The sequence below is a fragment of the Chrysemys picta genome, chromosome 4 (genome assembly GCF_011386835.1).
Source record: "Chrysemys picta bellii isolate R12L10 chromosome 4, ASM1138683v2, whole genome shotgun sequence".
NCBI lineage: Eukaryota > Metazoa > Chordata > Testudines > Emydidae > Chrysemys > Chrysemys picta.
In genome coordinates this window covers 50,761,503-50,774,936 of record NC_088794.1, presented here as the reverse complement: position 1 = coordinate 50,774,936, position 13,434 = coordinate 50,761,503, and the positions used below count along the sequence as shown (strand labels likewise).

General features: G+C 37.3%; 1 protein-coding gene across 13 annotated transcripts in view; it reads left to right on the top strand.

The window, feature by feature from the left end:
• Positions 1–13,434, top strand: part of BTBD10 (BTB domain containing 10) — a 50,546-nt gene that overhangs the window by 25,314 nt on the left and 11,798 nt on the right. For 11 of the 13 annotated variants that reach the window (XM_065592243.1, XM_065592241.1, XM_005290808.5 and 8 more), the window contains one exon: positions 8,719–8,912. In XM_065592243.1, coding sequence (XP_065448315.1) covers positions 8,759–8,912 — 154 coding nt within the window. In that variant the 5' untranslated portion in view covers positions 8,719–8,758. Of the gene's footprint in view, positions 1–1,879; positions 2,419–8,718; positions 8,913–13,434 lie in introns of those variants that run through there. The other 2 variants (XM_065592240.1, XM_005290805.5) reach the window with 2 other exon arrangements.

Below are 13,434 nucleotides of genomic sequence, written 5' to 3'. Positions count from 1 at the left end.
TGCTGGATAACCTGACCCACTGAAGATAGGGTTTCTGTGTAAATCCACCTCCAGAAAATATTCCTCACTACTTGAAAAATGTCCTTCGTAAGGACCTCCGTTGACAGTATTTTGAAGTGAAGTGGATCTGAAGCTCTAGTAATATGGTGGCACTCCATCCTTGGTGTGGGATACTGCCCTGAACTAGAGGTGGGGAACCACTAAAGGTTCTGTGGGTGCTCCAGGGTCCCAGGTCAGGAGGCTCTTTAGAGTACTGTTCTCTCTTGGTGAGGGAAAAACTTGTGGCACCACCAAGAAGTGTAGTGGGTGCTTTGGAAGAGTTATTTGTGGGAAGGAGAGATGGACTTCTGAATCATACCTTTGGGACATTTTGTGGAATACACCACCTGGCCTGAGAAGCGAGAGGGATCTGGAGCCTGATCTCTTAATGTTGACTACTCTTTGGGGTGCTAGGAGAGGGCATGTGTTCACCTGAAACCAAGCAAAAAGGAGTTGTAGCTTACTGCCCCTTGCATGGGTGTTGCTGTAAGAGGCCCTATTGTTTGCCCTGGGAGGGGGAAGAGACTCCAAACTTGGGCTTACTCCATTGCAGGCGGGTGAAACCAGAGTCCTGCAATTACAGCATCATGAGCCTGCGGCTGAAGGAATTTGAATACAGTTGCACCTGTGTTTCCTATCAGTTGACAGCTTCATAATGAGACCAATGACATCTTAAAATATGGCAGAAGACTACCCGAACAAGGTATGGAAGCCAGCTTGTAGAGGGCATAGGGAGAAAAAGTATTGGAAGCCAGTGATAGATAGATGCTTCCTGACAAATTAGAATAGTAAAGGGAATTTACTAGATTTTTGAACCTGTATGAGCAGAAATCTTTCTTCAACCCTTTGTAGCTTTCCACCTTGACTGTTGTAAGTCCCTTTTTATTGTTCTAAATCCATATTCTTGAAATCCTTCAAGAGGTCTGGAATGCTGCAAGCTATTCTCTTGCCCCTGGTAGTAAAACCGTATTGTCTTGTTTCCTTTACTGGTTTTCTTTTTGTTTTTAAAAATTCAAATTTGCTTTCCTGGCTGCAAATTCTTGATGAACTCTTAACTATCTCTCTTATCTAACTTCCATCATCTGCTCTTTAACCTTCTTTACTTTCCATATTATGGTTGTCTGTTTCCTGGGATTTACCTCCCTCTTTAAATGTAATGTGACTGTAAAGCAGTAGTCTGATATGATATGAATCAATTTAAAAAATATTGTGTAGCATTCAGATCACCAAAAAACTTTCAGAAATGTGGCCCTGAAACTGTTAAATATAGGCTTGGGATGCTCTTACCCAGTCCCGTTTGTATATGAGAAATTGGACTTGCAAACAAAAACTCAATGATCTATTTTTGTAAGATTGCACTGATCAGGAGACAATGAATTTGTTTTGTATCAATTACATACTAATATGCTTAGTGACAGGGAAAAGTACCATACTTTGCTATATCATTTCCTCATTCTCGCATGCACTTTCCTAATCAGGATTTGCCAGAAGAGAGATTTCTGGGTCCAAAGGTGGGAGCCTATCGTCCCTCTCCCTCAAAAGTTAATTGCAACACATGCTTGTGGTCTCAGCGAAAGAATGTTTTGGTTGTAAATACTAATTTAGTCAGATTGGTTTTATGGCTATTCAAGGCATTAGTTTAAAGTTTTCATTTGGTATTTTACAAATATGAAAAATGTATGTATAAGAGAAAGTTAGCAACAACCTTTTCAGTGTTTTGTTTGTGTGCTGAAACCTGACAAACTGGCAGGACTAGAAATAGCTTCACAGATGGTACTTGGCAATATATCAAGCAGCTCTCCTCTCGCGCGCTCTTTACCCTGTCTATCAATTTCATTATCCAATGGCTGCTTAGAGATGGCGAAATGGCAAGCATGAATTCAGCTCACAGGAGGCTGCGAGGTCAGACGTCAGTACTGCACTACGCACGGCTGAGTCAGTGACTGTGAGAAAATGAATTGAATTAATATCTGGGGGGCTTGCGTCTCTGAACATTTAATGGACTGAATAGCTGCAAAAGGATTGTCAATCTTGAGGGAGAGAGGAAAATAGAAGAAAAAAGTAGGACTGGCTAATGGTGCAGTGGGCTACTGAGGAGATGATGGAAATATCAAATATGCTGAACTTAGCAAGTAATGCCAAAGGATGCTGAGCTGGCTTCCAGAGCTGCTTTCTTGGAAGGAGCAGAATTCTTTTGTACTCTGATTTCAAAATTATTTCAATGTTTTTGTATGTCTTCCCTGGTGTATACAACAGGAAGGTGCGTAACTATTGATAATGGGATAATCTGTGAGCAATACATAACAGGACGGACAGTACAGAGATGGAGATGCACTGTCCTTTGTGTATCCTGGTCAATTTAAATGAGCAGACTTCCAAGTGCGTGTGAGACTATTTTGTTACTTCTAAGATAAGTCACTATAATAAAAGCAGAGGATTTTCTCTTTTCAAAAAAGCCTTACAAAAATGCTGTGGTAACTTTATGTTTAAAGATTGGCCTCACTTTTCTGAAAGTGTTGATTACATGAATACAGTCACAATTCCGTGCAAGAGGTTAGCTATACATTAATATGTTAGGAAATTTTTTTAAATAAAAGCCTTAGAGAATATAGCAAGAAGAGAAATTGTATTAAAGTTGGTTTTGTTATTGGCTCACTGTAATTGAACTGACCGTAAATTTTTGCTGATCATAGACATCAATATACTATGATTCTATTTAAGTGATACAACAAATTGCTTGTAAACCATTACATTTTATACAATGTCCATTAGAGTGTGGGTTAGCTTGGCAATTTGAAATCTATGGCACTTACTTTGATGATAAAATGAATCTTTCCTTAATTGTTTGGTATCTATCAAATGAATAAAATTTTATTCTGAAAAGGTACAATTTTTTTCACAATTGCATCCAGGTTTTAAATTGGAATAGGACTTTTGGCATTTATAAAAATTATCAACTCTTGCCTGACTGCAGAAATACAAAATATACACATCATGACACTTTGACAAACCTGCCATTTTGACAAATTTTACGCTTTTCTTCCATCCAACTCCATTATCTAGTTTTCTGTGTTTAAGTAAAGCTTTGAGCATGTAAAGTTTTTGGTTTGTAATGCAATTGCTTTTAAAGCACTTTAAAATATTTTATATATATTAATAATTTCTAGAGGCACATTCAGTAGTGTAGTAGAGAGTAGGCACCGGTAAACTGAGTTTACCTACTTCTCATTTGGGGAATATGTTGTTTAGGTTAGTTTACCCACTTGTTTTTTTACCACTACACTACGGGGCAAAACATTCGAATCCAGTGATTGAAGGAAAAATAAATACTCCAGGTAGGCTGGCCCAAAAGTTTTTGATGAGTGCACCAGTATTGTCACAACATTCTTTTTTTTTTTTTTTTACTTCTCTAGTTCTGAAAACAGTAAAACAGACTATGCTGCTGCTTTATGTTGGCAACTTTAAAAAGCCAAATTCGTTTTATTGCCTTCTATAATGTTGTACACCTCATTTTCAATATTGGGTCAATATAATTTTGATTTGGATCAAAACAGACTATGCAACAGTTGATTTCAAAATGTTAAGTTTATTTTAAAATCAAAATAAGGAGAATCTGCATTCCAAATTATGCTTTTAAAATTTGCTCTGTTCCTCTACTGTGACCCAAACATGCAAAACTACCAAATCTAATTACTTTTTTAAATTCATTTATTGATTATATTCAAAGGTGGGTGTGGTTTTTTTAAGAGAGAGAGAGGAGTTCACAGGTGTTTGTTGAATAAAAAAAAAAAAGCACTTTCAGGTCTCTGCTGAACTGAAAGCTCCCAGTTGCAAACCCTCCAAGAGTTTAGAATGAAAGAGAGATGTGCAGTTAAAGTGGTTCATCTGGACACTTGCTAAAGTGTGATAAGCAAAACACCATAGCTTTCTTGAAGATTGAAATTACAGATTAATGCAGTGTGACAGCTGGATACTGTAGAGTAATAATTATTGTGGGTGTATTAGCTGTCAGTGACCGGTCACTGGTGTAGCCACACTGGTGCAACTGCTTAGTGTAGCCATGCCACGTGGCTATAAATTTTATTTATGTCGGCATGGCTTATCCTTGCTTGAAAGTGGGATAGGCCCTTCTGGTGCAAATCAGTTTTTCACCAGTGCAGCTCACTTACACTAGGAGTTTGCTGTGACAGAGATGTATCAGTGTAGCTCAACTGCTGTAAAAATCCCCAGTGTAGACCCCTAGGGCTTGTCTGCAGCAATGCAGCTATGCTGGTGATTATAGTCTCAATGTGGACAAAGACTAAGATTTGATTCACAAAATATACTACAGTGCATTTGCTAGTACGCTTGGTAGTGTTATCATTTAAACTACACCACAGTGGTAAAATTAATACAATGCATTTTGTGATGCATTATTTTTGTTGTTGTTTTTGTGCACTTACGAATGAGTGTAAATCGTTAACTAATCCAGTCTCCCAGTATTTGGTGTGAAACAGAGAGATTCTGCTGCATACATATGTTCGCTAAGGATACAAGTAGCAATTGTTTAAAACTTTTTTTTTTTTTTTAGTTTGAGATGATGATCACTTTTTGTATATTAAGATTTTTGCTTAACTAGACTTTAAAAAAAAAATGTTCCTGATGGTTTTGGTATTTTAAATTATTTGTGTTACTATTTAACACCTTTTACTGCTAAAACAATTTTACAAATCAAAATAATCACTGAATCACAAGTCATCTGGTTTGTTTTTTCTATTTCACTCAGCTTCACTTTCCAGAGGCTCTGAGACTAGCCTCATGCTGCAATGTTCTGGCTCACAATGTTGCAGGGCAAAGTTCAGTAAACTCTCTTAACTGACATTTATTTTTCTCCTGAATCTAACACATTAAGGTTTTTACCACCCTTTTTATTTATATAGCCCAAAATTTGGGGGTTAGCTTCTTGTCCCTTTTAACTGTCTTGCTTACTGCTGAATATGCCTGTGTTTCAGTAACACTACAAAATAGAATACTATATGTGTTGAGATGAATAGAACTTTAAATGTTGCCAGGTATATTAACTGCTCAAGTAAATGTATTTTCTGAATTTGTCTGGCTATGATTCAGCAGTAACATTGTTGTTCAAGTGGCTGTCATTAAGATAAGTGTTCATGTTTCAAGTGGTGCTGTTTCAATCAGTCTGGCTTGTGTACTTAAGTCTTACATTTATAGAGTACCTAGCAGCCATAAGAACAGGATTCTACATGTGAGAATCTAATCTGTGTCTCCATTAAAAATGGAAACGAGAAACCTTCAGCAGCCTATTATAGAGGAGGAGTGAAGGAACAGCAATTCCAGTTCAAACTACGTGGAGAATGCAGGTGGAATGCGAACATTGGGCCTGGAATCTTATCCTTTGTGACTCCCTTCTTCTGGCATAAAGTGCCTTGGTACCTTTTAAAAGATCAGAGTACTGAAGGTCTTGGTTTTTACAACTTGTCCAGGAGAAGGCAGTTCCAGTAACATAATGAGTGCTCTCTCTTTTGTTGGGTGTTTATTCAGGACTGACAAAGAGGAAAATACATGGCCTATTGAGTCACCAACACTACTTCCTGTAGCATTGATTTTCCTTAGAAATTTCCCATTGAAAGATTAACCAGGGTCAACCTTGTTTTGCTGTGAGCTCCAAGAACATTGTCTGGGAAGTGGCAGTGGCTGTAGATATCTTGATTTGTTTTTTGAAGGACTTTGCCTCAACCTGAAAGATTGGGCCCTCGTGTACAAAGGAATTTGAATTCTAGAGAATATAGTAAAATCTATAAATGTCCTTCCTTGAAGAATAGACTTTTCCATTGGCTCATGTCTCTAGAGTGCCAAAGCATTTAATCTGCAGGTACCCTGTTATAGTCTTATATGTATTGTCTCATGTGTCAGTAGTGCATTTTCTTTGTCTAAAGAAATTTACGTATTTGCAGACCATTATCCAAAAAGAAACATGTCATGATGAATACTGTTACTATGAAATGAGGCACCTTTCACCACATGGTTAAAATTAGGGGGGGAGGGATAGCTCAGTGGTTTGAGCATTGGCCTGCTCAAATAATATGTGGAGATATACCTATCTCATAGAACTGGAAGGGACCTTGAAAGGTCATCAAGTCCAGTCCCCTGCCTTTGCTAACAGGACCAGTTTTTTTGCCCCAGATCTCTAAATGGCCCCTTCAAGGATTGAACTCACAACCCTGGGTTTAGCAGGCCAATGCTCAAACCACTGAGCTATCCCTCCCCCCGGTTGTAGCCTGTCACTTTTAATTTTTGAAAATATTTCATAGTCTTCCAGGGAAAGTAGTTGAGTTTATAAATGCAAATACTTAGAAGAAAAATAAGGCATTTGCAGATGTTCCCTCCCAAAATCTTCATGGAATCTAAGGGGTGGGGTTACAGATTCTTGTTTGCAACTTCTGCTGCAAGTCTCATTTTCTTTTGAAGAACCAGTCTTATTTTACTTTCATAATGGGAGAGGCAAATACAAGAAGATATGTTTACAGTCCTTAAATTTTGACATTCTAGAATACAAATTTATTTTATTACTTATTTTTAAAGTAGGCACTAAGTGTCTTCTGAAAGCAACATTTGTTAATGAATCCATTTAGAGCTTGTTCATTTTGAAATGTGCATCTAATCCTTGCTACTCTCTAAAAATCAAGACTTGGCATTTTTTACCTTATTCAGTAACCTCTTAGCCAACTTTACATCCAGAAAATGTCGTCTTACTGCAGCATATTTTAAACTTGGCAGAAAATGATACTGCAGTAGTTTCTCCGCACCAATTTTTTGCTTCATTGGTAGAAACTTTTCCCTCATGGTCTGCATCCAAGTAGGGTGTGGAGAAACTTTAGACCTCTTAAATTCTTTTTAAGATATAGATTTTTAGGATTTTCTTGGATGTCTCTTAACTAGCATTAACCAACTCCTCCTCTTGGAGAGTCACTGTCCTTTTTTTAATTTGGTGGGGTCTAGCATCAAGATTAAGCAGTGATGGCTTGAGGCTTATCATTCTGTTGTGTTTAGGTTCTTATGTTGCACCCATCACTGAAGGGGAAACATCTGTTATGTGCTGGCTACTTACCTTTTGAGTGGTCTTTGTATCTCATCTCCACTTGGATAACTTCTAATCGACCTTTTAAAAATATTTCAGAAACTGGCTTGTCAAGTTTGTGCCTCTAAGTATAGTGGAGTGCACTGTCTAGCTTGGTAGTTCTTAATTGGATCATAATTCCTACCACCTTTTCTGGTGAGGATTGTTCTTGAATCTCTCTGCTTTTCTCAAGCAGTCCTTTCTTTAAGCTCTCTTGGTTGAGAGTATGGTTGTTTGTGGGATTTACAAGCTGGCAAGTAAGGGAGTAATTCAAGCCCCATCTCTTGGACACAAACAAGTAGGAAAGAGTGATTTTCTTTATCTGATGTTGGCTTCCTAGGCTGATTCTTTATGCCTCAGTAATTCAGTACTTAATTTTTAGAAAGTGGCTTGCATTCTGTTATTGGATATGAAATCCTATAATTCATGTCTATATTGATAGTCTTCCTAGAACTCTCAACTAAGTCAAGAGTGCAAAAAAGAAACTATGTGGAATCACTCCCGTGCCAAGCTGTCGCAGTAGTAATCTAAAATTTTGATGCATTTAAAGTGTCATACATTAATTTAAGATTAAGAATATTATTAGGTAATTTTAGCTACCCTCTGGAATTATGGAGTTTGAAATCCAGTTCTTAGTACAAAAATATTTTCACATGTATAAGTAAAACTTTGTTTAAATGCTAAATGTGCCAGTATTAAGAAAACACATTCTGTTTATTTAAACAAAGAAATGTAACATATGACTTTTATATTGATTAAATCTTTGATCTTATGCAGTCAAGTTAAAATATTTTCAAACAAATTTCCTTGTCTGTTACTAGCACTGTAGATTTTTAAATAACTTCTCAGCTTTAAGAAAGTAGCTTACTATTTTGCTTACTGGGTTGCTGTGATTTATGGGTTTTCATTTTTCTATTTCTCTCAGTTTTGGATATCAAAAATTCAAATCATTTTCAGGTTCTTTTTGGTTGCTAGCATGAGGCTGAACACTGCAGGGGAATGTTTACTTCAGGGGAAAAGTTAAATTTTAAAATATTATGGCAATGTTTGTTAGTCTTACATTTTATAAAAGCTTTTCTTTACAAAACTCAATTTTTTGGGGCTAAACTTGACCCTTTTTAATTTCATGTTTTTTCTTTTGCAGGTGCATTGTTATTTTCTTTTGTTCATATATTTTGTTGAAGTAATTAAAATATTTTGTTTTGACTTTAAAATGTGCTTCACTTGTAATGGTTGGTTTATTGGAGCTCTGCAAGGGATTCTGTGAAATCAGGTTTTACAAACGAGGAAGCGATCAGTAGCATTTTTCTATAGGTTGATTTGCAGTGATATGAGAGTAATTGTTTGATTCTCTAAATGATACTGCATAGATACAGAAATATGTGAATGATATAGCAATGAACTGTAGGTAAATTAATCTAGTTTTGTGTATCTTGAGTATAAAATATTTAAAAATTGTATATAGAAACATACTGGATTATTTTTCAAAATCTGAATGGTCTTACAAGTTGCTCTAAGATTGTCGAATGCTGAATAGATTGTTTTTGTTTTTTTGTTTTTAGTACACCATCTCGTGTTGCTAAAGGAGTAGACAATACCAGAATGAGCCTTCATGGAGCTAGTGGTGGACATGAGAGATCACGAGACAGACGCAGGTCAAGTGACAGATCACGAGACTCGTCCCATGAAAGATCAGAGTCTCAACTCACTCCATGTATCAGGAATGTAACTTCACCAACAAGGCAACACCATGGTGGTATGTTGGAGATTAATTTGTGTTCCAAAAACTTAATCTTTTAATCTAATCTTTTTTTTCTTTGTGTAGAGCCGACTAAGGAAAATTTTTCTTACAAGCGATGTCAGAATTATGATTATATACATGCTCAAATTCCTCAGACTAGGAAAATGCCTCTCATGGACTAGAAAGTAATACAGCTCTACCCCAATATAACGCTGTCCTCAGGAGCCAAAAAAATCTTACCGCGTTATAGGTGAAACTGCGTTATATTGAACTTGCTTTCATCCGCTGGAGTGTGCAGCGCCCCCCTTCCCCCTCCTGGAGCGCTGCTTTACTGCGTTGTATCCGAATTCGTGTTCTATCGGGTCGCATTATATCAGGGTAGAGGTGTAGTAGTTTTAGTCCAAAACTCATGTTTTCCACTTAGGCATACTGTGTTGCTGATTCATGTTTGGCCTGTGGTTCCTGTTTTGATATGATGCCCTAGTACGTAGGATCCGCACTATTCTGTTGAGTCATAGTAACCAGAGAACTCTGCTGAAGCCCGGAGTTGGTTAATAAATATATTTTCCCCTACTGTAGCACCTTAAATATTTGAAGGCAGGGAGAGTGTCTGGTAAATACTTCCATTAAAAAAACAAAACAAAACACTATCTTGTTTTGTAAATTGGTGAACTCTTTGAGGTATAAAGTATTAAACTCTGGAGACTCTGTGATATAGTTGGCTTTTTTTAAAAACAAAAACTCAGCCTCTCCATACCTTTTAAAGACAGGCTCCCTGCCTCCTGGGATGTGACATAGGAGAAGGAGCTGGTGTACCAGATGGAAATGGACATCGTGGGATGAACAAAATGTTAAATGTTTCTTTGAGTCTGGCGTTTGGAGCTCCTGCCATATGTTGGCACAGCTGATGAAATATAGCCAGAATGAGTTGTTGGTCATGATTAGTTCTCATGTCATGTCAGTAATAGAAACATAATGTCAAACAGCTGGATTTTTATAGGATCTCAAATTTACACATGAAATCTTACTTGATTCTAGCTCTGAAGTAAACTGCATTTTTCCAGTTCCAAAAGCAAGCTCGGAAATGAGCATCCCTACCTTGCTGTTTGTGGGGTGTTTAACAATCCGGTGTTACTAAAGTTTGTGCATTAACATTTTAAGGCAATAGTGGAACTGTTGCAATACTGGGCAAAGCGGACTGTTGAGCTGGACTAACTTACTCCTAAATTCTGAACACGCTTTATTTCTGAAGAGCACAAGAAGCATTGCTTCACCTGGCTACTATAGGGTTGAGAATGAAAGTGAAGGTTTATGTTCACATTTTCATTCTTTGTTCCAGAGAAGCCATTGTTACACCGTTGAGAACTATTTTCTATGAGATAACAGTAGATTGCTACTTATAAATAAAATCTGGTCTCTGGGATAATCCTCACTAGCGGAATGAGAAAAGTTAAATGGTGTTGGTGGACGGACTGCTGTAATTTTTTTCCCTTCAAAATGAGCCTCCATAGTACTAGTGGTAGACATGAGAGATCAAGAGGCAGATGCAGGTCAAGTCACAGATCATGAAAGAGCAGAGACTCAACTCACTCACATGTTTTTATATTTAATAAAGGTGACTTTTTAAAGGCTTTTAAATACTTTCTGCAATTACTGGGCTGTATTTTCCTTTGCTGCACTGAGTATGATTTCAGAAATAGGTGACTGCGTATAGAGATGCTCACTCCATGTGGTGATTACTAGAGAGTAGCTGTTCAACCTTCTGTTTAGCTGTGACACCGAGTACCTTTCCCAGACTCGAAAGCTTGTCTCTCTCAGCAACAAAGTTGGTCCAATAAAAGATCTTACTTCACCCGCCTTGTCTATCCAGAATTGAGGCATTTGAGAACAATCCTTAACTCCCCAAATCCAACAGGTGCCAATGTCCTCTTCAGCAGTGTTCCATTCATTGTCAATTATAGGAATATTACCTGCCTCCCAGAACTTGAAGGATGCAAGTCGTCTGCCTCTTTGCTTTTGACAAAAGCAATCAGTTTTCTAAGTGCTACTTTAGGAACAATCCTGACCTCTTCTAACATGCAATTTTCTGTTAGTTGCCAAGAAATGCAGTGTTTGATTTAAAAAAACCCCAAACTTTCATTTCTTTTTCAGTTGGAAACAGATGACGCATACAAATTATAGGCCTGCATGTAGGACCCCATCTTCTGGAGTCATGTGACTATATCAGAATCTGAGCTTTTATTTTTTTAGGAAATATCAAATATCTGGCTATCACAGTTGTGAAGAAGAACTTGAATGAATGTAATCAATGCAGTGAGGTCTGCAGACTCAGGCAGGCAGAGTGAAATGATAGCTCTGAGAGGCATAAACTCAATAGGAAGTTTAAATACACGGTCCCCCATTCTAGAGTAGGTGTATATGGGGGTGAAGGAGGTGCCCTGTCACCACCCTTTTCTCTGTGGGTGGGAGAGAATATCTGTTACTACCCCTTCTGTTCCTGTATGGAAGTGGGCCCCTGTGCTTCTGCCCCTAAGAATGGAGGGGTTGACTTGGTCACAGCATAAGGATACGAAGCATGGTGGGTAAAATCCATGATCTATATCTATTTTAAAACAAACAAGTCAAAGCTGCTTTACTTCCCATTTTGTACTAAATTGCTGAAGTGGCTGTTTTGTACTTGTAAGTTTCCTAATTAGTGTCATTTTAGATTTTACATGGATTTTTTTCTATGGAGAAATTTCATACTTAAAATGCTCAACTATGCTGAAAAAGACAACTCCAGGGTCTCGTTAACATTCTTACTGTGAAAGCAACACAAAATTGATAAGTAAATAGCTTGTGTAACTTTGTAATTAAATCCAACTTCTGACCTATAGAACTTCCACAAATTAAGAAGGCTGAAATGCTTCAACCACCCAACAACTCCTCCTTCAGGGTGTGCAGTAACTGAGATTTATGCTTCTGAGTCACTTCAGTGCTTTTGAAAATACCAATCCTAGGGGTCTGACTTTACATGCCTGTTTTGAAACTTTTGGGTTGTATATAAAAAAATATTCACTAATTTTGCTAATGTATCAAAAGTCTCTAAACATTGCATTGTTGCTAACATTGTTCATTTTGTTTTGAAATGACAATGATTTTATGCTAGAAAGAAAGCTTTTAATAAAAATGTTAGCCCCTGATGCTACAAACACTTGTGGTTCCTGTTTAATCTTAAACACACAAGTTGTCCCATTTAAATCAATGGGATTATTCATGTGAGTAAGTTGTGTCTGATGGCTGTTTGTAAGAACAGGGCCTTAACTTTCAAGTTTTTGTTTTTTGCCTACAGCAGTTCTGTAATCTTAAATAATATATATTATCATTAGTGATACTTAATAAAATTATAAATGCTGTATTTTTATTATAAATTTTAGTCTAAAATTCCATAGCCCAGATTTTCAAATTAATTTTTACAAAGCCTCAACCTGATTTAAACCAGATTTAAAAAAAATAAATAATCAAGTGACTTTTAAATCGTTGGTCCAAGTGGTATAAACGGTTAGAGGCATGGAGTGGTATGAAGAGGGAAAAGACTGAGAAAGTTTAGTGAGGAAACACATGACAAGGGATGTGAGGTATATGAAATTATGACTGGTATATAGAAAGTAAATGGCAATGTTACAGTGAAACGGAAAGGCAGATGTTAAATTGATTCCCCCATCCCCACCCATGTATAAATGTTGCAGTATTTTGTCACAAGATCTCACTGAGGTCAAGAGTTTCTTAGAAGTCAAGAGATTAGAGATTTTACAGATGAGAACATCCACAATAATAGCGAGGATTAAATTTTTTTTTATAATGGATATAAATCCTCATGCTTCAGGGCTTAAGTTAACCACTGACTGACAGGGTTAGGTAGAAATTTCCCCTACGGGCATGTTAGTCCTCATGTCCACTATGGCGTTTCTTGTTGCTTTTTGTGAAGTAATCTGGTGCTGGCCTCCATCTGGCAGGTAACGAGACTTCTAGGTGCACCACTAGTGGGAAGCATATAATAAGTCCTTTGGCAGTTCCCGCTGGTTAGTGACTCACCAGAGGATAGTAACAGGGTTGATGCAAATGGTACAGAACACTGCAAAAGCTTAACTGCTGTTAAAAAGCAGTATTTTTAAAATATGATGCTTTGTTTTAATTTGCTGGAAACTCAACTCATACAATACACTGAACTTCTCCTCTGAAAATGGAATGTTAAATTTTCTCAGAAACTCTTTTTGGGAGAAAAGGATGCTTATATCTAGGAAATGGGAACTTTGGTTGAAAATGTAGCAGGATTTGATGTGTTGTCAAATGTAATATTTGGTTTGCCTTATTAGTCTTTAGCTTTTAAGGGCTTGTCTACATGGCAAGCTTCTGCTCTGCAATCCAGTGTGTGGGTCTACTGCACACCAGCATGCTGCTCAGTAACTTCCTATATGGCAGTGTTGGTGCTAAATTCCACCCTGGGACTTCCACTGTGCTGCAGCAATGTCCACACCGGATGCTACTGCATAGTAAG